This window comes from Aspergillus wentii (genome assembly GCF_001890725.1).
Source record: "Aspergillus wentii DTO 134E9 unplaced genomic scaffold ASPWEscaffold_3, whole genome shotgun sequence".
Classification (NCBI taxonomy): Eukaryota; Fungi; Ascomycota; class Eurotiomycetes; order Eurotiales; family Aspergillaceae; genus Aspergillus; species Aspergillus wentii.
In genome coordinates this window covers 2,395,388-2,420,167 of record NW_024467834.1, presented here as the reverse complement: position 1 = coordinate 2,420,167, position 24,780 = coordinate 2,395,388, and the positions used below count along the sequence as shown (strand labels likewise).

The window sequence follows — 24,780 nt, the reverse complement described above, 5'->3', positions numbered from 1 at the left end:
CTGCAAGGAAAAAGACGTTTCATCCTCATCTATCTGTTTCGTTTTAAACAGGGGATTGGGGATTGGAGATTAAATATATCTTGGCGTCTCCATGGCCAATTGGCAGCAACAGATCTAAATCGCAGTCCCCATATCTGTATCTTGAGCACTGCCTTTCTCCTGGCAGTCACAGTGGTATTTCCTGCGAAACTCAAATGGAAGCATTCCTTCAAGTAGGGTGAGTGCTTTCTCGCTCGCCTTCACTTTGGCATAGCGACCAGATGATGCTGTTCCTTCTGCAATGACGGAATCATGCACGATCACAGCTGCCAAAACACTACCTGGTCCTCCGTCGCCAGCTGGGATCTCTCCCGCCTTCAGGCAATAATTGGTGCAGCCGTACTCGTTTGTCAACCTGCTGTGTAGAAACGTCTGAGATAAGGTCAGTTTGACATCTTCTCATCAGAAATAACAACGGCCTTACGGTTGGATGCTTGTTGGCAAACGTGTCGTAGATCGCCATATCATGGAAGAATGGCTTGACGTGGTTTTGGAAGAACTCTTGCACTACGTCATAACTGAAGCCCGAGTCAACAAAGGTAGCTCCAAGGTACGCTTCAACCATGTCTGGCAGACACTATGGTACAAACATGTTAGTTCCAAAACTCAACCCTCAAGTATTTCGATGGAATACCTTAGGCGGGTCCTTCGTAACAACCCAGTAGTCTACTCCGCTTTCACTCTCAGTTTCCGCTGTCTCGATCTCCTCTGCATAATTGGTAATCTGCGACTGCAATGGATTGCTGAAATGCCTAAGATGCCTGTGTAGCCCAAGCCTAACAGCCAAAGCACCGAGGAACTTGTTGGATACCATCGCCATCTATAGAATTATTATTAGGTATTGCTCGAAAAGGGATCGGTCTGTTAGCCTACCTTATGCTCCGTGAGCCACTGGGGATCTCGATCAGGGAATCGACCAAATAGATCTTCAACGCAAACCATGTCCAACAAAGAATCTCCCAGGAACTCGAGTCGCTGATAACATGGCACTTGGGCCCACGCTGAAGGGTATGATGGATGTGTGAAAGCCGATCGCAGCAGTCGAGGGTATTTGAAATTATACCCCAATTTATCAAAAACCTTCTGAGAAAGATCAAGCTCAAAGCCATCCGGCGGATGGATTTGATACTTTGGCAGAGAATACAGAGAATAGTAGTCTTTCCAGCACGAGAAGCTGTGACTTGGGCTGTCAACAAGCGCACTCACTGCTTTAACAGCGACGTCAAACCGATGCTCAGGGCCACCTGAGAGCAGAGACCCTCCTATCAATGCCTCGCAAACATCTGCAATTGTCTTTTCTCCAAGAGCATGTTTTGCTTCAGCGGATACCTTTTTGCTATGATCCTTACCCTGTAGCAGAGTAAGGCCTTCGGGATACCATGCGTGCCTTGCCAATTTGTTAGGTATAATAGTTCTCACCCCCATGTAGGAAGACTTACCGAGAGAATCCACGACTTCGGATGTATTTATAAAGCTCCTTCTTGATAGCCGTATTGAACAAGTTCTTATTGCAGATAAGACACATCCGGTTCACATGATAGTCAAACTCGTCGTCATCAGGGTTTTGCGTGAAAAGGGAAATCGAAGTAGCCATTTTTAGGAAGCAGTCTCCTAAGAATTCAAGACGCTCATAGTTCTTGCCCATGCCTCTTTGAAATTGGATTTGTTGGCCTCTGTGCTCTTCCGTGTTGTCAGAGTCCTTGGTAAATGCTTCCAGAGCATATTCTGGTAGAATGGTCAAGTCTAGAATATCACAGGCTTCGAGAGCCACCAAATAAGAATCGATTCTGCTGATAATAGCCGGGAATGCCAAACAGGAGGCGGCGATTGATGCAGGGATCTTGGCTGTTGGTTAGCAAATATATACATATCAGTAGAACCGTGGAATTAGGGGTGACTTACAGTAGAGATTTTCAAAGGCTGTAAACAAATGACACATCTAGTTCCCATGTCCTTCTCCTGCTCTGACATTTTGTCAAGAAGATTTCTTCGCAGACGAACGAGCTCTGCCTTTAGGACTGGTTGGTCCCAATCACAACTGGAAAGAAATTTCGCACGCGAATTTTTCGACAAACTTAAGCAATAGTTCATGATATTTTCCATATGCCTGCGACGCGGAACAAAAGATGGAGGAGGATCCGAAGGACGAAGCGTATCATCTACCGTAGTGGTGAAATACCGATACCTCCCATCCCAATGATCGTAGACAAACCGGTTGACGAGGGATTCTGGGGTCATACCAACGGATTCTATCCCATCGTTTCCCTCGACAAATGATAACAGTTTCCAGTCAATAACAGTTCTTGGTTCAGCCCTTTCTTCAAAAGCTGCCCCGGCACTTGCTGGAGCTAGCCAATATGACATTTTCTCGGTTTGCCGTTCATAAATCTTGTGAAACACATCTCGAAAGACACGAAGCGTGAATGTTGTCAAACACTCCAAATCTTGAGTTGATACCAGTAGGATATTTTCTGCAGAGACCGAAATCACAGTGGTCTCTACATCTTCGTCAAGGAAAATGGAGAAGTTTGGGAGCTTTACCAGCTTTTCCCTGGTCAGCAAAACTATAGTTCCGTGCTCTCGTGTAAGGGCTTTCGAAGGCATAAACGAAACAAGGGTAGCGTAGAGCTTCACTGGAAGAGTATCATGTCCACTGCCCCAGAAGGATGGTTTTGACATCATGGCGTATTGATTTGTCTGCTTAGACGTAATGGCCAATTTTGCGTTTCTCATCGCAGGTAGACGTCTGTGATAAATTGAATTAAAATAGTCATCCAGAAGTCCTTGCTTTCTCAACAAGAGACAAGTATCGAATGCCGCAGACTGTTTGGCAGTAGATTTTTTGATCGAGGGACGTCCTGTTAGTCCTCGAATGGGCGACTTTTCCGGGAGGATGACTTCACAAGTGAAGGTACTGTTCACAGGAAGAACAACATAGGTAACTTGAATCAGTGATTCCTTTTCATATTGCTGCATAATTACTTTTGTTAGGACTGGGATATAATTCCTTTTAGAGACATGCTTACCAAAGAACTAGCGTAACGTGCGAGGATAGCTACGGCAGAATGATATGTTAACTTTGCACCCGTAGCCTTGATAGTGTACGTTCTTTTGCCCTCATCCTTTTGTAGAAGCAGGCCCAAATCGTGATCATAGCCATGTAGTATTCGATCTTCTGGGAGGCTTTCGCAAAAACTTTGCATGACTTTCTAGATAAGCGTTAGATATATATATCTCGAAGTATGTATGGAAATGCTCGTACTTCTGCGTCCCGGACTTCCATCAGCCGTGCTTCATGCTCTGCATTGTCTCTCTCAACCATACTTGCATACTACCGAAATGTTATTATGCTTCATCAATACGTAAATGAATGGGGCATTACCGTCGAGTTGAAATGACGAGCTCGACCACGGCTTTGTACATATTGAATCAAAGTGTGATACAAGTCGAACCTTTCAAAGTCAATATAAGTTTGCATATGGAATTTGTATGATCGAGCAACATACCTGACCACCAAATTGCAATCTGGAATGTCGAGGCCTTCTTCGGCTACTGAGGTAGCAAACTTGCACAAGTCAGGGAAGCATTCTGCAGTAATTCACTTGCACAACTCTTACCAGGCAATTAATTTCTCCTTTTCTAAATTTCATCAGAGCCATAAACTGTTGACGGAATGTCGTATTTATCCCCGCAATATCGCTCGATCGAACGCCAACAAGCACACCAGGGCGTAGATGAGCAATGTTCAATTCCGTGAAAAGCTCAAATAAGATCTTGGCCGTGTATCGTTTCTGAGTGAAAACAATGCACTTTGTATCTGTCGTTGATACGAAATATTTGCCGAGTTCTTTGCGAAGAATCTGTACTTTAGAGCTGAGCTCGCCTGGAGTGTCGGGGTCTTTGAACATATGGCTCTTGACAGTCTCATTGGCTTCCTTGATTCGCGCAATCTCTTTGTAGGCACTTTCAGGTATCTGGCCCCCGGCGTCAGAGTGGGAGAGCTTGTTAACGTTGCCTTCGAGCTTTGGCAGCACATCATCTGCTAAGGCGTGAGTCCACGCTCGATCCGAGCACCATTTACCTAACTCAGAGCTTGCATTCCAGGCGAATCTGAAAACACCTTCAAGAGAGCCCATGTCGCCATATTTTTCTTTCATTATCTTGTAGAGCTTCGTTGCAAAATGTGGCTCTAGTTTATCGTATGTCCACACTTTCTCCATAGGGCGACTGACGACTTGTCGTAGTAATGTGAAATCCGATGTCGTTGCAATCTGACTGTCCAAGAGTGTCTCGAGTCGCCTGTATAAAGGTAAGATACTACTTTATTCTCCTAGTATATCCGGACTTACGTAGCTGCTTCTATGATGTCGCCTTTGGCATCAATCGGGGACGCCGTCATCCCAAAGATCCTAGGACGTTTAGATGGAACCTCTTTGAAGTAAGAGTCTCTGATGATTCTATTATACAGTTAGTCTCACATTTCTCTTTTTATCCGGATTTATACTACAAACCTTGCATAAGGGTGATCTTTCTTGGTGTGATGGGCCTCGTCAAAAACCAACAGATTTATTTGATTCATCCTCACGTACGAATTAAGCAGACACTGGTATAAAATCTCTGCTGTACAGACTATTACCATGTTCTTTGCAAAATGCTCATCCCAGACTTGTTTGCTCCATAGGTCAGTACCCATGGCGCCGAAGAATTGGGCCACATTTTGATCCAAATTGTTGCGGAGAACAGCGGCCTGCTGGTATGCGAGAGTGACGCTGTCGACCTAAATAGAAGGTGAGAAACTTGTATTTTCATCAGTACAAGAAGAAAGCATACGCACCAAGAAGAATGATATGCGATGTGGTTTTCCTACACCACGATCAACCAGCTCATTTTGAATTACGTGCCTCAGCAAAAGCACAGCAATCAAGGTCTTCCCGGAGCCTGAGATATATTAGATGGTTGCTTTATTTATATTTGAAATGATGAATGTGGGCTAACCAGTATCAAGCACAGCAATTGTATTCTGCGCCTTTGCTCGTTCGAAAAGCTCCAATTGATATTCCCGAGGGTCCAGCGTCCCCGACCCAAGATCTTGCTTTGCTACCAAGTGAGCTGTGGAGAGTTGTGCCTCTGGTAAATCAGGAGGTGCCGCTTTGGTGGTATCGATGGAAGCAGGGTCAGCACGTTTGGAAAGCCTGTGCACGGATTAGCTTGAATAGTCAAGATAAGTTGTGAATTCGAAACATACAGAGCTTCAAACCTAGCATTCTGGACTCGACGGCGCTGAGAGACGTTTTTATGATCCGCGGGCGTCTCCTTCTCATCGTTTGAATCATCTGACGAGCTATCGTCTTTCTCATCGGCATCAACATCTACTAAGATATTGTCAGGAGGCACAGCTGGCAAGGGCTCAGTGGGTATCTGGTCATTTCCAGATACTGGCTCCTCGTAAGACTCCAATAACTCCATCTTAAACCCATGAGAGGTCTCTATAGGAAATAAGAATGGATATGGACCAAATCAGTCGAGGAATTGAATAAGTCTGAAGTAGTTTGGCAGCTTAAGAGACCAATTCGCTTTCAAAGAAGAGTAGGTAGAAGAGAAAGAGGGCTGGAGAAAGAAAGAGAAGTGAATTCAGATTGATTATCAGCTGAGGAAAAGATGGTGAATAGGAGAAAGCTACAACTTCAGCCTTTGTTGCCAGTAGCAGTCCACATTGCATGTACGAGCAAACAGAGACCCGGAATCAAAAGCGTTTTATCCCAGTCAAGTAAAATCCACCCAATTCACTTTCGTGTCACCAAATACAATGTGTTTAAATCGATGATGAGCATACAATACAGCAGAAATAAACAGTGACATTGATCTACTAAGATAAAGCTCAACCAAAATTGCGGCCCCAGCGGGGCGTCGTTCTGGCTGCGCGGGGTTGACCCAGTTTATTTTATTTCTGCGCCTCGATCGGCGTCTTCCAGCGGAGCTTGTGCCTTGCAGAACAACCCACGAACAAGCATCTCTCGACTGGCTAAAATGGAAGAACCTCAGAACCTTCGATCTCTATTTGCTGCTGCAAGGGCGGAGAAAACGGCGTTGGAGACACGCCCCGACTCCAATACAGATGCTTATCGCAGTGATGTGATCTTAACGATAGCCAAGCTGGAGGAGTGTCGGCGACTGGTCGGTTTGCTATCTTTGTTCAGCTCGAACGAGCCCTTGGAAGAGGTTTCTACCGGTGATATCCAGTACTTTTCACTATACCCACTGATTTAAGTGTAATGGCTAATTCGTTTACTTGTTAGGTATCTGACGGTGGAATACCTACTTGCCGACCTCCTCCAACGTTCTTATAACTCAGACCGCGAGGGTACTCTGCGACGTACCCTTGATGAATACGATAGATATCTAGCGCGCTTGGATGATTATGAGTTACTGGAAGAAGGAAACAAGAAGCTTTACGAGCGATACTCGGCGAACCCCTCCACATTCTCCTTGATCCCGGTTAACGATGCCGCCGTTCGGAGAGAAGTGAAGGTTTCTAGATTCAGGGAAGAGAAAGAGCTGAAGCAAAAGCTTGAGGTTTGACAGACCCATTATACAGAAGTCGCTAGTATACTTACAATATCCCAAGTACCTCTCCCAGAACCAAGGCCGTCTCCAAAGCGATGACGATGACGTTCGAAAGCTCTACCTCGCAGAAATAAAGCTTTACACGCACCAGACCTTCCAATCCCTCGATCTCATTTCGCAAGAGCTCGCCATGCTTTCAACCATTCGCAAAAACCCTGAAATCTCACAGCAAAACTCGCAAGAGGACCAAAGAAGGCGGAAGAATGAAGAACAATCGAGCTATTCAGAGCGTCTAGACCCTCCCATTTCCCAGCTTTTGAAGGGAGGTAAATTCGGGCCGATATTGAGCAAGGAAGGCAAACCAATGCAGCCCTTCACACTACTCGACCGCCGGACCCAGCTCCAGCAGGGCGTTTTCGGACCTAGCCACAATCTTCCCACTATGACCATTGAGGAGTACCTTGATGAAGAACACCGAAGAGGAAATGTCCTCCAGGGAGGCGAGCAATCAGGAATGAAGCCGGAGGTTGATGAGGATGATATGGACAGGGCAGACGAAGAGACTATGAAAGCAAGAGCCTGGGACGAATACACAGAGGCAAACCCGAAGGGCTCTGGAAACACTTTGAATAGAGGTTGATCTTTCTTCCATGAAGCTCATTGCTGGATTTTCTGTTTTCAATATTTTGCATTTTGTTCTGGTCACATGAAGATATACCTGAATATGCATTTTTGTCATGATCCTACGATGCTATACGCGTTCCTCCCAATGCCCTACTTCTATTTCTTCAGCCTAGATATTTTGGATTCTCTAAAAAAGAAACTTCGTATCGATAGATCAATTATATCAGGTCAGGGTAAGGGTTTGGAGAAAAGAATAATGTTAAATATCCATTGACAGTTTCTTTTATACTGGTATCCGCCTAGATGCAATGTATTTTGTAGGAGAAGACCAGCATCTCCCTTGCATGTTTATGATCAAAGTTCAATCATTGAAAGCAAGCATTCACGATGACTTCTTATTCTGCTGGATGGCTTCAAGAATTGCCCCTGCGCCCTGCTCTACCAAGGCTTTGGCTACTGTAATTCCGAAGTTCTCTGCCTGTTCGGGTGAGCTGATACTTTCATCAATCTCAACCTCAGCGCTTTCTTTTCCGTCCACGCTGACAACAATAGCTCTCATCTTAATTTGGCGTGACCCGTCAGATCCCTGAATCCACTCAGTCTCGACTCCCAACGGTGCACTGCAACCACCTTCGAGGGTCCGCAGCAAACTTCGCTCGGCCAAAGTAGCCAGAGTTGTTTCCTCGTGGCCAATATTTTTCAGCATCCCATGGGCAACCTGGTCATCTTTGCGGATTTCAATACCAAGAGCTCCCTGTCCGACCGCATACAGCATTCCACCGTTCTTCGAATCGAGATATTGGGAGATGCGGTCTCCAAGATCTAGCCGCAGCAAACCAGCAGCAGCCAAGATTATGCAGGAATATGGGCTATCCTCCGCATCCAACTTTGCCAATCGAGTACCAATGTTTCCACGCACGTCCATAACCTTCAAGTGGGGGTATAACCGAGCGAGCTGAGCAGTGCGACGGATGGACGAGGTTCCGACAACTGATCCCGCAGGAAGGTCAGAAAGACCCCCATTTGGCAAGCCTTTCTTCATAACGAGAACGTCTCTACTATCTTCACGCTTCATCATAGGACCCAGGGTACACGAGGCAGGAAGGACGGTTGGCACATCTGATAACAGTCGAAGCACGTTAGTCTTACTGCATTGCTACCGAACTAAACTATAGACAGAGAAATGAACCATACCTTTCAAAGAGTGGACGATAAAGTCCACATGGCCAGCAGTCAGAAGCTCCTCTAATTCCTCAGTCCAGAGGTTCTTGGTAGTGAACTCGCGGAAAGCAATAGTTGTGTTCAGGTCACCGGCAGTTTCCTTCGAGTGAATTTTAAACGAATAATCTGGCCATGTATCCCTCAGCGCCGAAACAACCAGGTTTGTTTGGAAAAGAGCAAGCTTAGAGCTGCGGGTTCCGATTGTGAACGTCTTTCGCGACGAGGGGTCGTTGTAGGTGGGCGGGGCAGATGCCATAGCGACGTCAATAGATCGAGAAGATAATGCAGAAAGGAGGTCTGTGCAAGCAATAGATCGAGTTAGGCGAAAACAGCAGTATCTATTACAATGCTTTTATCAGTCGATATTGTAATAGATGGAGTGCATCAAACTGCTTGTAGAGGGATTTCGGTGGTGAGATCGTCTGATGCTCTTCCGACGAGCGGCCGACCCGCTAGCGTACTGTAAGGTACATACAGGGCCCGTACCGTATTGGCCGTAATATTGCAGACGGAAATCACGGGATATCTCCGACCAGCGCATTCTTCCATCTTCCAAGCCAAGAAGAACCACGACTACAACCTGGCGAGGAGATGGTGAGATTGCCAATTCTCTTGTTGATAGCCGATTCTAGTTGCATCCAAATACACAAATAACCCCGAGGCGCTTTCAGTGAGACACCATACCCCTCTGCAACCCCCAACCTCCCCCAGGTCTCACGCAGATCTGCGACTGACGTAGCCTCCCCCCATTTGTTCCCCAAAGCTAACCTCGGCTTCGGAGCACAGGCTTATCTATCTTTTGATCGCCTCCCCAGACGGTCTTCATCTACGGTGTTCTGGGCCTTTCGCTCACCGTACATACGCTTATAAGCATCCCCTTCTGGGCTCCCCCATCATTTTCCCCTCATCTCCCCTTACTCCAAATATCAATCATCTCATCTTCTGTCGACACAATCATTCCTTCTTGGCACATTCGGTGTCATTTCAATCTAACCGTCTCTACCATTTGGACCGTGACAGTCTAAGATGGCGGTTAATAACGGTAAAGCGACACGGCTCGCCATAGTACCTCTTGCCAAGGGTTCTGTCTTGCTTCCAGGAGTTACATTACGAATTCCAGTTGCGAATCGCCCTGATCTCTCCAATTTGCTTTCCACGCTGCTTGACCGCTCGACTTCGGGGAAACGGGATGGAAGCACAATTACGTTTGGGTGTGTTCCGCTCAGCTCACCGTTCTTGAGTAATGATGGCCAAAATCTCCTCGAGAATGCAACATTGGAAGATGATCAAAAAGAGGAGTATGATTCCATCGATGCAGGACAGGCCCGAAAGGACGATCTCTTCCGTTACGGAACTCTCGGCAAGGTGGTTGCGGTTCAGCGCCGTGTCTACGGGGAACCATACCTTCTTGTCCAAGGAGTTCAGCGGTTTACAATCAAACGAATCTTGAAGGAAAGACCTTACTTTGAAGCAGAGGCTATCCTTCACGATGACCAAGGTAGGATCTTTTTTTTTTGAGCAATGTTCCTCCGATGGCTAACCTACTCTGAGCAGATGCCGTGTCCAACGACCAAGAAACCAGTGACTTATTCCAACAGCTGAGACGTCTCTCACGAGAGCTTCTCACCTTGCTGCGAATCTCATCGTTATTGCCTTCTACTTCAACGCGATTGTCACCACTTGTCGCCCGTAAATTCGAGTTGTATATATCCAGAACTGATCTGTCCCAAGCAGGAAGATTGGCCGACTTCATGGCAGATGTGACCGAATCGAGCTTGGAGGAGAAGCTTAGAATTTTGGCTGCTTTGGATCTTAAGCCCAGAATAGAGAGGGTGCTCGAGATCCTTGGGAGACAAATACAAAGCTTTAAGAACAATGTCAAGGTGACCTCCATCTCCACATCTACCTTGCCAAACTCTGGCTTCGACATTAACCAGATTGACCCCCGTGACCGTGAGCTTCTAGCAAGACGCGCTATGGCTGGTCTTTCAGGCCTTACACCGCCTGGTGCGGCTGGCGGACGGAGTAATGACAATGAGGAAAAAGAACCCAACGAAGTTGATGAGCTTCAACAAAGGCTTCAGGAAGCGCAACTTAGTCCTGAGGCTAGAAAGATTGCGGACAAGGAGCTGAGACGTCTTCGTAAAATGAACCCTGCGAACGCTGAATATGGTGTTTGCCGGACCTACCTTGAGAACATTGCAGAGATCCCATGGACCAAAGCTACCGTGGACCAGCTTGGAGCGGATACTTTGAAAAGAGCAAGGAAACAGCTGGATGACGATCATTATGGGCTTGAGAAAATCAAGAAGAGGCTGCTCGAGTACTTGGCAGTGCTGAGACTTAAGCAGTCTACCAACAACGACGTCGAACGACAAATCGCTGCGCTAACAAAGGACCTTGACTCCTCAAGCGGTGATATTGAGCGAGAAATTCCAATTCCATCGGAATCCGACAGAGTCGCTCTCGAGACAAAATTACAGGTTCTGAAATCCAAGCGTATGACCGACAAATCTCCAATTCTGTTGCTTGTTGGGCCACCAGGTACCGGCAAAACCAGTCTGGCAAGATCCGTTGCTACATCTCTCGGCCGCAAGTTCCATAGAATTTCTCTGGGTGGTGTGAGAGACGAGGCTGAGATTCGAGGCCACCGCAGAACCTATGTTGCAGCAATGCCCGGCCTCATAGTCAATGGCCTTAAGAAAGTTGGAGTCGCCAACCCAGTGTTCCTACTTGATGAAATTGACAAGGTTGGAGGTGCAAACTTCCAAGGGGATCCGTCTGCGGCAATGCTCGAGGTCTTGGATCCTGAACAGAACCACACGTTTTCTGATCACTATATCAATATCCCCATTGATTTGAGTAAAGTCCTCTTCATTGCGACTGCCAACTCCCTCGATACTATACCCGCGCCACTGCTTGATCGGATGGAGACCATCTCGTTGTCTGGCTACACAACCGTCGAGAAGAGACACATTGCGAAGCGGCACCTCATTCCCAAGCAGGTTACCGCCAATGGGCTGTCGGATGGACAGGTCGCACTCTCGGATGAAGTGATCGATAAGACAATCACTTCTTATACTAGAGAATCCGGTGTTCGTAACCTCGAGCGTGAACTTGGCTCCATTTGCCGCCACAAGGCCGTTCAATATGCAGATGCCGGGGATGCTGATAAATTGGATACTTATAACCCGGTTGTTGCCCTTGACGATTTGGAAGAGATTCTCGGAATCGAGCGCTTCGAAGAAGAGATTGCTGAGAAGCACGGTCGTCCCGGCGTAGTGACTGGTCTTGTTGCCTACTCTACCGGCGGCCAAGGCAGCATTTTGTTCATCGAGGTTGCTGATATGCCAGGGAACGGCCGTTTACAGCTCACAGGAAAGCTAGGTGATGTCCTCAAGGAAAGTGTGGAGGTGGCCTTGACATGGGTCAAGGCCCATTCCTTCGAGCTTGGTCTGGCACACGACCCCAATGAAGACATCATGAAAAGCCGCAGCCTTCACGTCCACTGCCCGTCGGGAGCCATTCCTAAGGACGGGCCCTCCGCTGGTCTTGCACACACTCTTGCCTTGATCTCGTTGTTCACGGGCAAGGCTGTGCCTCCACAAGTTGCAATGACCGGTGAGGTCTCCCTACGAGGACGAGTGATGCCTGTAGGCGGTATCAAGGAGAAGCTCATCGGTGCCCTGCGTGCCGGAGTGAAGACAGTCCTTTTGCCCTACGCCAACCGCAAAGACGTTAAAGACGTTCCGGAAGAGGTCAGCCAAGGCCTAGATATTGTTTATGTCAGGTGAGATTGAGTTTCCCTCGAGCCCAAGAATGAATAGAGAACTAACATATGGGACAGCCATATCTGGGAAGCCCTTCGACAGGTGTGGCCTGACGCACATTGGCCTGGCCAACACCATGTCAACTTTGTGGAAAGTCGGCTGTAGTTTTGATTTTCTTACAGGAATTACCCTTGGAGTTGTGATTCTGCTATTCTTTGCTTAAGATGCATGTTTATGTTTCCCGTCCCTTTCAGTAACATCTTTGTTTTCGCCATCCCATCTCACCTCCAGTCGTTCTTGCATAGCGTGTGATATTTAGCTTAATTGATTTGGATGATGTTGGACGTCCAACAACCACCAATACCTGATAGTTATTGAATTTATGAGCAACTGAGAATTGAACATGTGGAAAATTTCTATAGATAAATGCATGTCATGAACTTTGATGACACTGGATTTATGTTTATGTAGCGCGTGGGCATATAATACAGAGATGACGGTTATCACATACATAATAAAAAGTGAAAAAAACAGAAGTGAAACAGAGAAGACAAAGGCAAAGAGAACGCTTTTCTATCCCTGATCAAAACAAAACACTTTATGAGCTTGTCGAGCTCGAACCCTTGTCTGCGCCCAATCCTTTGCGATCATAGCTCAGACCCAGAGCCTGCCAGGTCGGCCTCCAAACCTTCTTGCCGTCCAGCAGCTCTTTCGCTTCCTTTTCGTACGCCTCACGCTCCGACTCGTTGGCCTTCATACCGGCATCTGGCCGTTGCTGGTCTTGAAGATCTTCCTGGTACTTGGCGGCCTTGAAGTATTGGTCCTTCTCCCATCTGTTGTAACACATGTTAGCCATATCATATATAACCCATACGCCCGGGAAATGTAAAGAATAATAACGTACGGATCCATGTTCTTTGGTGTTTCAGGCCACACAAACGGCTGTGTCATCTCGACAGTCATCCTCTTCTTGGACATCGGTCTTCTCAGCTGTCCATATCCGTACCGGCCCAGAGACTTGGCGCGGGTGACCTTTTGCTGCTCGACGTAACTACGGACGTTAAGTACATCGACACCGTATAGACGTTTCATGTAGTCGCGCATGTCAAGCTTGTTGAAATTCAGAGGAACGTAGAACGAAGCATATCGGGGCGGGAGGAAGGGGGTGCGGATGAGAGCAATGGTGAAATCAGGACTAGATAATATATTTCAATTAGTATACTGTGTCCCCTGAGTGATATCACAGAATAATAAAAAGAATTGTGGATGCTGAGTAGGTCTGTTTGAACATACAGAAACACTTGCTTGCGCAGCGAGAGCGGCGCCGAAGGAGGCAGCCAGTCTGCAGGCTTCTTGGGAATCTTGTGGATATTTCGCACCATCTTGTCTGTGAGGCACAGAGGTCGAAATACAAAAGGAGCGACGACAGAGAACGGAATTGGTGGATGAAGCGTGGATTCCAACGGCAAAGAGGGCTCGATATCGTCCGCCTTTCAGACTCGGCGGAACTTTTGGAGCGAAACAAAATTGCGCGGTTGGCCGCGCCACGTGCCGTAGTCCCTCTTTCCCCTTTGCAGGCAGACAGCCAATTGCTATGTTTCTACGGAGTATCGCACTGTTTTGTTTCTGCCAATTGAAGATGAAATGAACAAAAAAAATTGATTGAAGAAATGATCATTAAAAAAGTCTAGATTTTTCTCATTATGGTCATGACTGTTGGTCCCTGAAATAGCCGCTACTGCCCTCCAGAGGCCTCAGAAACATGCAATTCCCCTATCCTTCGGGCGCTCTCATCGACCTCATCGGATTGTGCGTTCTTTGACTCTTCTTTATCTGCTTCATTGTCGTCTTCCTCGGCTTCCGAATCGTCTTCCTCTTCCTCTTCATCGTCGTCGTTTTCGTCGTCCTTGGAAGCGCCCTCCCCTTCCTCATTAGCGCCAACGTCCTTCATATATGCCTCCAGCTCTCGTGCCATCTTCCTCGAGAATCCAGATGCTTCGACCTCCACATCTAGACGTTTACCGGGGTTCTTGAGAAGCTGTTTCTTGGCGTCCGCAAAGAAAGGACCAGGCTCATCGCTCACGAATTTCAACTTGCGCTTGAAGAATCGCTTGATACAGTTCACATCACGGTCGAAATACATCTCTGCATTTTGGTGATCGATCGAAACCATCTGGGGGAAGTCGATAAGAATCGGTACCAGTTGAAGATTCTGCGACTCGCCGCCCTCTTCGTTTGCGGGGGCTTTGCCCTTGGCGTTGGGGTCTTCAATTTCTTTGATGAGAAGGTTAAACTCGTTGAAGTCACCGTGGATCAATCCAAATCGCGCCAGTCTCATAATCATGTCCATGAGTTCCGAGTACAAGACATCCGGGCGGGGAACTTCAGATATTTGACGGAGCGGGAAGGCATCGATGAGACTCATGACGATGGTGTGTCGATTCTGCGCGATGGGCTCGGGCACCGGGAAACCGTTTTCTCCCAGGGCTTTCATGAAAGCGTATTCCTTCATCGCAGCCAACCGCGACATGTACATCCATGATGCTGAGCTCCGATGGCGCAAATAGTCTCGGTTGGTCTTGACTGATCGGAACGAAATGCGACCAAGACGGTGGATCTTGAGAATGCGCTGGTGGCCACGGTTGTTTGCAACAACGACGATATCCGACTCCTTCCCGACACCGATCTGATTGCCGACAGAGTAAACGGCCTTGGATTTCTGATGAGCGTTGAGCGCCAGGTAGTCGAGACCACCATAGGTAAGTCTGTAACCGTCATCTGTTTCGCGCAGTAAGAGTTAGACAATCTGTTCCTTCACGATAAACAGTAGGTAGTCGTAGGCAGACGCAAAAAACGTAGAAAATCAAACTCAAATACCTACATTTCGCATTTTTCACCTTGGCGATCAAATTGGTCTTTGCCAGGGTCGAGATGGCTCTATGCACTCCACTGCCACCACGGAGGCCCGAAATCTGCGCAATCAAAGGCGTCGGTACAACTTCATGGTTCCTGCTTCCCGTTTCAACCTAAACAACACTTTTGTTAGCCGTCAGACAACAAGCTGCGACCATTGGGGGATCAGAAGGCGGGGCGAAGAGGGGAAGAAAGCAGACGTACCGCAGAGAGGACGCGGAAATCCTCAGAGGTGAGATAGCGGATCGCCTTGGGATCGAGCTTCATGGCTGCACAGTCCTCAAGCTTGGAATGATTAGACTAGATGAATCGAATATACCAACGGGTAAAATCAAGCTATAAGCTGCCTTTGCTGTCCTTCATCTCATGGAAGTTGTTGCGGATGCTGATATGCGGAAAAGTATTATCTTTCGTGCCCTATGCCCTACTTTCCTTTTTGGGGTGCTGATTCTGCCCAACTGAGGACCTTTGGCAGTTTTGTATAACTTCACACTTATTCGATTGGGATATCGTGATATTTTCACTGATGGGTCCATTTTACGATTTACAATCAAGTAATGGACTGGTTTTGGCTTGGGCTTTCATAGTTCATACTTCATTTTATATCTAGCTTACGCTCCGTAGCATACAATGCCGCGCAACTCCATCAGAAGCTGATCGCGCAATTCATCATAGATAAATGGTGCATGTTATTTCCCAACTCGTTCTGAATACATTAGATCCATCCAAACCAGAGCGCTAAATGAGTTCCTCTGCGCTCAATCTAACCCGCAAAACATGACGTAACGACAATCCCAGCCCAATTAGGCAGAGCTCTCTTCCCAGTCAGGGTTCTATAGAAATCATATTAGCTAGACCATCCAGAATCTGAGAAAGAAGAAAAGGGGGGAAATACCTTGCGCAAAATGACCAAGCCCTCCAGAGTGCTGCTAAGGGGAATGTATTGTTCGTCTTCAAGCTCTGCTCGTTCACCGTACGCCAAGAGCACCGGTGTGCTTTGTGTTTGCCATCCAGTGATAGTCTTGGGTCGTCCAGCCTGGCCAACAACGTCCACAGCTTGTCCTACTCGTACATTCACTGTAAGAGGCTGCAGATCCTCGTCGAGGGTCACGAGGAATCGTGGGTACATGGCGGTAATGAGGAAGTAGAGCAGGTAGTGGTGTTCGGCGAGGATGAAGTTCTTAGAGTCGATCATGGAGACCAGAACAGTAAGCAACCCGGCGGCGGACACACGAGAGAGAACCTGGCGGTCAGTGTGGAAGGGGTTGAGTGTCATGGTACCCTTGCCCATGTGCAGGAGACCCTGAGCAATGCGGACCATGAAGAGTGAGTTCTGGTCGCGGTGGTAGTAGCTGGCCAACTGTCGGAGCAATTGCGCCAAACGGGCATTGTTGGTACCCGCGCCACAGAGACCCATTGCAAAGATGGCATTGATGGCAACGTCATTGTCATTGTCGTGGCTGTAACGAGACAAAGTATCGTAGATCTTCATCTGGGGGTTGCTGGGGCTGATCAGACCCATGGCCAGGGGAACTGCCTTGCGGATGTTGCTAGCACCATAGTGCATCAGGTGGCCAAACTGTCTAAGAATCATGTCTTGGCCAACCTCCTCACCCATGGCAATGAGCGACAGACCGAGGACGGCATATGACTGAACAAGCTCATCACCCTTGTTCTCATCCTTGTCTTCAATAACATCATTGCAGATATGGAGAAGCTCCTGGAGCTTCAAAACAGTGCCGGTACCAGCCCACGCGCAAACGGAGGCGAGAACGGCAGTGGGCTTGGCCATGGGATGATCGACGGCCTTGAGGATGTCAAGGATAACATCGACTTCTTCCTGGCGACCAAAGTACAAGAGTGCGAGACCAAGGGCCATGAAGCGGGTCCACTTATCCTTGAGCTGTCTCTGCCTTTCCTCGTCCATCAATGTTGTAGCAATTGCCTCGCTGACTTGGTGGTTCGATGAACCAACGAAGATGAGACCTAACGAAACAGCTGCCATTGCAGACAGTTGCATGTCAAGTGAAACATCCTCCACGATTGGGAGCAGAACCTCAAGAAGTTCCTCCTTGTTGGATCCAGCGTAGGCCAATCCAAGACCCATGATGGAGGCGACTCTCATAGGCACGCTCTTGGCCTCGAGGTTGTCGGGGTCGCTCAGAAGGGCCAGGGCGGGGTCGGAATCGATTCTGACACCAGAGTTAAGGATACCAATAGAGAGAAGGGCACCCGCTCTGATCTGATCCTCAGTGGCGTATGTGAACTTATCGATCTTGTCCAGACCAACCTCAACATCCCTATGAAGAAGCATACCCATCGACGCCGTGGTTGACAGCATACCATCATCCTTCGTCTTCCAGACCCACGGACCCTTGTCACCCTCAACAAGCATCAGCTTGTCATTTCCAAACCCGGCATTGGCAAAGGAGTTGACAAAGGCGCTAGCCAGATTGTGTCGTGCGGAGTCCACGTTGGTCAACCCAGCTCCACGGCTGCTCTCAAGATGAGTTTTGTAAATATCTTCGGGCATCTTCGGGTCGAGAATGTTCAGCTCCTTTCCAAGAGATCTGAAGTGCTTAGGGATGGAGGTGTTGTTCAGGCAGTCTGTGAAGGCTTGGTCCTCTTCGTCTTCGGGGATATCAAGCCATATTTGTTGTCTGGCAGCAAGGAACGCCATCTGTTTCTTGAGCGATTTGTCTGAAGTGGCATTCATGTCACTCTTGATAAGTTCAGTGTCGTTCAATCGGATCGCAAGCACGATTGCCTTGGTAAGTTCGTTATAACGAACATAGATCTCGTGGGCTGTCCGGAGGAACTGCTGGTCTTCGGGGTATGTAAGAAGGTTGACCATGCTGACCATATATAGACACACTCTCGAGTATGTGTTCTCGTCCACGAATCGCGGGATATCCTCGATGATTTCCAGCTCGCTCATCAGATCAACGGCATCTGCTTCGGCATTATGACGCAGGAAGTAAGGAACAAGAGTTAGTGCAAGGTCGACCAAGTCCTGTACATCCTTCTCGGAGTTCAACCTGTTCTGGTACTCCTGTCCGATCTCCAATGCCAAATGCCTGATGTATTCGTGACCCCAGGAGCCAAGGTCCTCTGCCTTCGCGGCGAGAAGGCGGTACTTCAGCGTCTCGAGCTTTTCCTCATCTCCGTAGGTCATTCCGAGAACTGAGAGCATATCGGCCAACGAGTCCTAAATTCGCATATGTATTAGTTTTGATTAGCAGGCCACCAGAGGGATAGACCAACCTTTACGGGACCCGCAACCCACTTCTCGTAAAGGGCAGCGAGGTCGTCATAGTGCGGTCTTAGGAACTTGAGGGGCTTCGGGACGGCTGTCATGGAAGAGGTCGAGGTCTTAATGAAGTTCTTAATCGCATCTAAAGCAGCACTGTACAGCGAGGTGTCGGGCTCCTGTTGTGGGGGTAAGACAGATTAATAAACGTCATCGCTCAGCGTATCGCTCAAAACAGCTTTCACAACAGTACCTTTAGTCGCTCTACGAGCATTTCCAGCTCGCTCTTCAACTGCTGATCCTCCTCGTTGAGCTCTTCTACATGAAGAGTCACGTTAGTATCTGATTGAGAACACGGTTCCGTTATGTTCCAGCCGAGTGTCGATAGCCTACCTTCCTGAGGCTCCTCATCCTTCTTCTTCTTTCCATCCGCTTGTGTCTTCTCGTCCTTCTGCGGCTTCTTTCCAGCAGGCAACTCACGGGCATCATCGACCTTGCCCTTGCCCTTGTCAGCGGGAGCCGACCGCTCGCCTTCGTTCGCCATTTCTGACGGGTATCTGGCGAGTAGGCCTGGGTGTGATTAGAGATTCGTAACGGGGGAAACGGGGGGAAGCGATAGATTGGATGGCAACGGTAAATAATATGGCAACAAAACCCTGCACACCGAGCGATGCCGCAGAGAATGAAATGGTAAGCTGGTTGATGGGAATGGAAACAGAGAGCTCTCGCTGGTCGCCGCTCGGGCGTTGCACTCCTGTGGAGCTTCCGCTCGCTTATGTAACGCACCCAACGCCAAGCTTTCCACGGGCTGCCAGAAGAGTGCCTCGTCGTCATAGTAAAATCCAGTCTACCATAATGTGAGATCTAATGTAAATAAATATCAAGTCTATTGATTTGTTATACAGGATTATCGTGCGGATTTTAGCTAATCTCAGACATATCTGTTTTGGGTGCGAACAAAGAACATGGACTAGGTATAAACTACAATCGGTGACTCAACCTGAAAACACCAGTGCAAACATTTCGGAATACATAATCAGCCCTCCAGAGGACAGAATAGACTGTCCGAGCTTGCCTCGTCTTTCGAGACCTCATCAGCACAGCCTCCATAGAGCACTCTGAATTTCCGCGCGTACTCCTTGGTATCTTGGTCATACATGGAACCCGACATCAGATCGCCACGATAAGACAGTAAAGGCAAATCATCAACTTCAGGGAGGCTCAAAGAAAACCGATCCAGGAGAGCCATCGTTGTTGAGGCTCGGCCCAAAGGCTTTTCCACGGATCCTAATCCTTCAATGGACTCAGCCGTCAGAGGTTGGGACGGGTCATCTATCCTCTCGTCGGGCATTTCCGTTGTCTCCGGTGTGTGCCCATGGGTAAATTCTTCCGGGGCCTGATATAGGTCATTGTGGATTGTCGCCAAGCTGTAGGTTCCTTTGGCAGGGAACGATGGATACAGCATGTAGTAGCCTCTGGCGCGAATCAACTCGAGAATATATTCCATAACAGCCGGGTATTTCTTCGAGATAATCTTCCCACTAGGGGAATTGCCTGTAGCCTCTTGGATAGCAAGTCTGTTGGAGAGAAATGAGTGAAGCTCGACCCATTTGTCACCGAAGTACAATGCGGCGTTACTGCTTGGGGCTTGCCAAAGGAAAAGTGGCAATGGCTCTCCATCAATATGCTGTGAGGATCCACTGCTGGGATAAACCGGAGGGCTGAATGGCTCGCCATTGGTGATTGGTTTCGAGGACGGGAGCTCAAGAGAGATTCCAATCAATTTGGATGAGAACCGCTTTGCGCGAACCGAATGTTTGTAGTTCAACAGAGAATACTTCAGATAATGGTAAAATGATGGCGCCAGCTCTGTTTGAGGAGAGAGCACTAGCAAGTGTGATACACTCGGATCTCGAGGGTAAAAGGCCTCCACTGTTTTTATAGAAGACTCGATAGAGTTCATATCGTGCGGTTGTATACGGCGACGGATGGTGACTTTGCTTGACAGTTGAGGCGGCCATTGGATACTCTGTAGAAAGTTGAGAAGCTGCGGATCCACGCGTAGGGGCAGCTCAATCGTCAAGCTGGGGGTGGATCCGAGGTAGTCGGCCTTCTCCAACGACTTGATCAATCTAATCAGGGATCCCGAAGACTCGGAGGGTGCATGGATGAGTATCTCAACGTGAACATCATTCCAAACTATCCCCATGTTAGTGTAAGATCCCATAAGAACAACCGATTAAGAATTACCTTGGAGAGCGCTACTGTCCAATGCAGCTATCCACATCAGATCTCTGGCAGCACTAGGAAGCGCAATATGAGAAGTCCGTATATCCTGTATCTTGGTTTGGATTCCCTTCCAGAAAAAAGTGTCTTCCCATGACTCTCCTTGTGTGATGATGACTTGTGGGCGAATGTAGGAGTGGACGTATCCGAGACCTGCCATTACAGATTTCTCCATACGAGCTTCAATCGACCACTGCGCATAGTCCGGGCGAGCATCTACAGTACCCAAATATTAGCATCCTGGTATATCAAATCCAGTGGTTCTACACGCACCATGCCAGTTGATCGGGCAATCCGCATCACTGATCCCATTCACCTGCTGGATCCCTTCAACCGATACATCATCCCTCCCCATCAACACGAAGTGGATATGATTCAATTTTCGACCGGCCATATCACATGCAAGAGGTAGAAGGTCCGAAACGCTTCGCAAGCTCGAACCGGCAAAAACGACGGCATTATTGGCGAAAGTTCCGTGTCGATTCGGCGGCTGTTTAAACCGCTGCAAGGTCTTTCCCAGCGCATAAAAAGTAATAGGCCCATCATAATATAAACCTTCCGTATCTCCTCCTTTTGTATCTTTGTCTCGTGGCGGGGGTCCTTGCTGAGGGACCACTGGGGACTGGGTTGGCGTGCGGCCTTTCTGTCGTGCCTGTGCGATTGCTGGGTTATACCGTTCGGCAGCAGGTACAAGATCTGTTGGCATATTATGAAAGAAAAGATATATCAAGTACAAGCCGACAATCGTCATCAAAATCCGTCGCCGTCGTGGGGTTTTCCATTGCTTCGACTGCCAAAGTCGCTCTCGATCGCTCTGCGGCCGGTGGTCGTCATCTTTCTTCCCCAGCTCCTCATCTGCCAAATAAGGCTTCCTGGGAGGCAGCATGTTTATAACATTTGAGCAATTGCCCCGAGGGAGCTTGAGATGTTGAAAGTGGCATCGACCTTTGGGGGAGGGGAAGGCTGGAATTGAGTGACGCGTTACTGAACGGGCGCTGGTTGCGGGTTACGCGGGTTAATTTAACTGTTATCGTCGATCTGGGCTGGGCCTTGTCCTCCATCTTCCCCGCCATGAGATGAAGTCATATTGAAACACAACATTCTTGAGCTATTGTGATGATTTATTTGCTTGAGATGGGAAAATGAACTAAAAAACCTCGGGTTGGTGGTAGCTTTGTCAAAAGGAGCGAGGAGCTGCGTCATATGAACGATCGCCCTTCCAGGTACCCACCAGCAAAAACATCTAGAATTTAGACCAGAACGACATTCCATATCCTCGATTTCGTCAGTCACCATGGATAGCGGAATGGACATGGATATTCTTGAGCCTCGTGGCACCAAAAGACCTGCTGAAGAGACTGAGCCACAGAAACCAAAAAGAATCAAGGTCAGTTCAACAACCTCCCTACGGAACAATCCCCCCTGCTAATTAAAATAACCAGGCACTCGATCCAGATGTCGTGAATAAGATTGCTGCTGGGGAGATCATTGTGGCCCCCATGCATGCTCTGAAAGAAATGATCGAAAACGCTGTCGACGCTGGCTCGACATCCATCGAAGTCTTGGTGAAGGACGGCGGCCTCAAACTGCTCCAGATCACTGACAACGGCCATGGTATAGACGTGAGTTGTTATGACATTTATCTTTGAATATCAATACTAATCTCCTGTTCAGAGAGATGATCTCCCCATCCTGTGCGAGAGATTCACAACCTCCAAATTAAAGAGCTTCGAGGATCTTTCATCTATTGGGACCTATGGATTCCGGGGTGAGGCTTTAGCAAGTATCAGCCATATCGCGCATCTCACAGTGACCACCAAGACGGCTGGCTCAAGCTGTGCTTGGAGGGCTCACTATGGCGATGGGAAGCTCATTGCTCCCAAGCCTGGTCAGAGTGCCGCTCCCAAAGCCACGGCTGGACGCGGTGGCACGCAGATAACTGTAGGGCAACTCTTAAGGCCTGGGCGAAGAAAAAAGATAACTAACCCGAGCAGGTCGAAGATTTATTCTACAATGTTCCAACCAGGCGTCGAGCTTTTCGTTCCGCGAGTGAAGAATACGCCAAAATCCTTGATGTCGTTGGCCGATACGCCGTGCACTGCTCAGGAGTAGCATTTTCATGCCGCAAACACGGTGACTCGGGCGTGAGCATCTCAACGCCATCAGCAGCAAACACCGCGGACCGCATTCGCCAGATTCATGGGAGCTCTGTGGCTAATGAGCTGGTTGGATTCAAAGTGGAAGACGACAAATTGGGGTTCCGCTCATCGGGCCTTGTCACGAACGCGAACTACCATGTCAAGAAGACAGCCATTCTCCTGTTTATCAACCATCGGTCTGTCGAGTCCACCACAGTCAAGCGGGCTGTCGAACAGACATACTCGGCTTTTCTTCCCAAAGGAGGCCACCCCTTTGTCTACATTGATTTAGAGATTGAGCCACAACGGGTGGATGTCAACGTACACCCGACGAAGCGTGAGGTGAATTTCCTGAATGAGGATGAAATTATCGAATGCATCTGCAATGAAATCAGATCAAAACTCGCACAAGTTGACGAAAGTCGAACATTTCTCACCCAAACAGTCCTCCCGGGAGTGAAGACATTCGAACATCTAAACCGCGACAATGCGGCCCCTGACACTTCCAATGAGAGCGGAATATCAGTTCCCAAAACGCCCGCACAAACAAAGAAGCCATATGAGCATAACCTAGTACGCACAGATTCCAAAGTCCGCAAAATTACCTCGATGCTCTCACCCGCAGTACCTCAAAACATTACCGGCACCGAAGCGGAAACCAGCTCACCAACGGTCCTCGATGAAGGGTTCCAATACGAGACCACCGATCGTGAACCCCTCCGCATTGCCCTAACATCCATCAAAAACCTCCGCGCAGCCGTTCGTACGGCCATGCACAACACCTTGACTGAGACAATCGCATCTCATACATACGTGGGATTGGTCGACGAACGACGACGCATCGCAGCCATCCAATCCGGGGTAAAGCTCTACCTAGTCGACTACGGCATGATCTGCAGCGAATTCTTCTACCAAGTCGGTCTCACAGACTTTGGAAACTTCGGCACCATAAAGCTCGACCCAGCACCCAAGCTTGTAGATCTATTGCGAATCGCAGCAGATATCGAGCGAGAAGAGCATCAATCACACCAAACTAATGAAGACGAAGAAGAAGAAGACATCTTCGCCAACGCACCAGAAGCCGTCTCCAGAACACTCGTCGAGCGCCGAGAAATGCTCAACGAATACTTCTCCCTAAACATTTCCGCCGAGGGCGATCTAATTTCCATCCCCCTCCTACTCAAGAACTACCTCCCCTCACTAGGCAAACTACCACGGTTCCTCTTAAGACTCGGTCCCTACATCGACTGGACCAGTGAAGAGGAATGCTTCCGGACGTTCCTACGGGAACTTGCTGCTTTCTACACGCCCGAGCAGCTGCCTCCGCCTCCGGCGCAAACTCCAGAAGGCGAGTCTCAGAGTGAACAAGACGAAGACGCGTTCATTCAGCAACGTCGGGTGCAGATGGGCAGAATGCTGGAGCATGTGGTCTTTCCGGCGTTGCGGGCGAGGATGGTTGCCACGTCACGTCTTCTTCGGGGTGTGGTTGAGGTTGCGGATTTGAAGGGTTTATATAGGGTTTTTGAACGTTGTTGAGTATTTCATGGGAAAGATTCCCTTCGATGTATTTACGGGTATAGATTTGTTCATGTCTCGTACAAGAAGCAGCTGAGACCATGTTTCAGAAATATTTATCCAAAAGTCCTCGGTGGTGAAAATATCAATCCTGTTTGTTTCATCACAGATGTTTAAGTTACATTGTTCAAATATTCAACGAAAAAAGCACGCAGATGAATGAAGGGTCAAGAGCAACCTATTAAAGCCCGAGGTCGAGAAAGTTTCCCAAACGCTGAATTTGATAGAAAAGAAGAAAATCAGGCCAGAAAAGACAGAATAAGCGCTGGTATGTCAAACTCGCAATACAAATAATGTGTAATGATAACCCGACCAAGCCAAACTCCATTGCGCCCAAGAGAAAACAAATCCGTTGCTCATTCATTCATATGATCGTTCATATCATCCAGGACAGACTATC

The 24,780-nt window shown here is 48.2% G+C and overlaps 9 protein-coding genes across 9 annotated transcripts; 3 read left to right on the top strand and 6 right to left on the bottom strand.

Moving 5' to 3' along the window:
* Positions 1-114: 114 nt before the first annotated feature.
* Positions 115-5,505, bottom strand: ASPWEDRAFT_170710 (putative RNA helicase/RNAse III; the record flags this gene model as incomplete). Its single annotated transcript, XM_040830663.1, has 16 exons — positions 115-411; positions 464-616; positions 674-859; positions 913-1,426; positions 1,479-1,879; positions 1,942-3,009; positions 3,066-3,248; positions 3,302-3,370; positions 3,422-3,491; positions 3,546-3,604; positions 3,657-4,338; positions 4,389-4,496; positions 4,551-4,816; positions 4,874-4,977; positions 5,035-5,231; positions 5,285-5,505. 16 exons carry the CDS (start codon positions 5,503-5,505, stop codon positions 115-117), a joined length of 4,578 nt encoding a protein of 1,525 aa, XP_040690900.1.
* A 561-nt stretch (positions 5,506-6,066) lies between these two features.
* Positions 6,067-7,243, top strand: ASPWEDRAFT_26629 (IGBP1/TAP42 family protein; the record flags this gene model as incomplete). Its single annotated transcript, XM_040832878.1, has 3 exons — positions 6,067-6,278; positions 6,336-6,612; positions 6,665-7,243. 3 exons carry the CDS (start codon positions 6,067-6,069, stop codon positions 7,241-7,243), a joined length of 1,068 nt encoding a protein of 355 aa, XP_040690899.1.
* Positions 7,244-7,609: 366 nt separating this feature from the next.
* On the bottom strand, positions 7,610-8,704 carry ASPWEDRAFT_26628 (uncharacterized protein; the record flags this gene model as incomplete). Its single annotated transcript, XM_040832877.1, has 2 exons — positions 7,610-8,346; positions 8,422-8,704. The coding sequence occupies 2 exons, from the start codon at positions 8,702-8,704 to the stop codon at positions 7,610-7,612; spliced, it is 1,020 nt and encodes a 339-aa protein (XP_040690898.1).
* A 294-nt stretch (positions 8,705-8,998) lies between these two features.
* ASPWEDRAFT_38892 (putative LON domain serine protease) lies at positions 8,999-12,333 on the top strand. Its single transcript, XM_040834986.1, has 3 exons — positions 8,999-9,118; positions 9,235-9,946; positions 10,003-12,333. Exons 2-3 carry the CDS (start codon positions 9,475-9,477, stop codon positions 12,240-12,242), a joined length of 2,712 nt encoding a protein of 903 aa, XP_040690897.1. The 5' UTR covers positions 8,999-9,118; positions 9,235-9,474; the 3' UTR covers positions 12,243-12,333.
* Positions 12,320-13,691, bottom strand: ASPWEDRAFT_38890 (mitochondrial 54S ribosomal protein uL23m). Its single transcript, XM_040834985.1, has 3 exons — positions 13,512-13,691; positions 13,123-13,413; positions 12,320-13,051 (listed from the first exon to the last, which is right to left on the bottom strand). The coding sequence occupies exons 1-3, from the start codon at positions 13,598-13,600 to the stop codon at positions 12,817-12,819; spliced, it is 615 nt and encodes a 204-aa protein (XP_040690896.1). The 5' UTR covers positions 13,601-13,691; the 3' UTR covers positions 12,320-12,816.
* A 262-nt stretch (positions 13,692-13,953) lies between these two features.
* On the bottom strand, positions 13,954-15,398 carry ASPWEDRAFT_26625 (protein kinase RIO2; the record flags this gene model as incomplete). Its single annotated transcript, XM_040832876.1, has 3 exons — positions 13,954-14,996; positions 15,100-15,244; positions 15,336-15,398. The coding sequence occupies 3 exons, from the start codon at positions 15,396-15,398 to the stop codon at positions 13,954-13,956; spliced, it is 1,251 nt and encodes a 416-aa protein (XP_040690895.1).
* Positions 15,399-15,818: 420 nt separating this feature from the next.
* ASPWEDRAFT_38887 (proteasome regulatory particle base subunit RPN1) lies at positions 15,819-18,981 on the bottom strand. The gene is made up of 5 exons (XM_040834984.1): positions 18,775-18,981; positions 18,635-18,699; positions 18,396-18,560; positions 16,027-18,339; positions 15,819-15,964 (listed from the first exon to the last, which is right to left on the bottom strand). Exons 1-5 carry the CDS (start codon positions 18,923-18,925, stop codon positions 15,935-15,937), a joined length of 2,724 nt encoding a protein of 907 aa, XP_040690894.1. The 5' UTR covers positions 18,926-18,981; the 3' UTR covers positions 15,819-15,934.
* Positions 18,982-19,417: 436 nt separating this feature from the next.
* Positions 19,418-21,553, bottom strand: ASPWEDRAFT_26623 (uncharacterized protein; the record flags this gene model as incomplete). The annotated part of the gene is made up of 3 exons (XM_040832875.1): positions 19,418-20,580; positions 20,632-20,883; positions 20,941-21,553. The coding sequence occupies 3 exons, from the start codon at positions 21,551-21,553 to the stop codon at positions 19,418-19,420; spliced, it is 2,028 nt and encodes a 675-aa protein (XP_040690893.1).
* Positions 21,554-21,757: 204 nt separating this feature from the next.
* ASPWEDRAFT_444082 (mismatch repair ATPase MLH1) lies at positions 21,758-24,731 on the top strand. Its single transcript, XM_040836259.1, has 4 exons — positions 21,758-22,054; positions 22,110-22,289; positions 22,342-22,608; positions 22,662-24,731. The coding sequence occupies exons 1-4, from the start codon at positions 21,962-21,964 to the stop codon at positions 24,339-24,341; spliced, it is 2,220 nt and encodes a 739-aa protein (XP_040690892.1). The 5' UTR covers positions 21,758-21,961; the 3' UTR covers positions 24,342-24,731.
* The last annotated feature ends 49 nt before the right edge of the window (positions 24,732-24,780 follow it).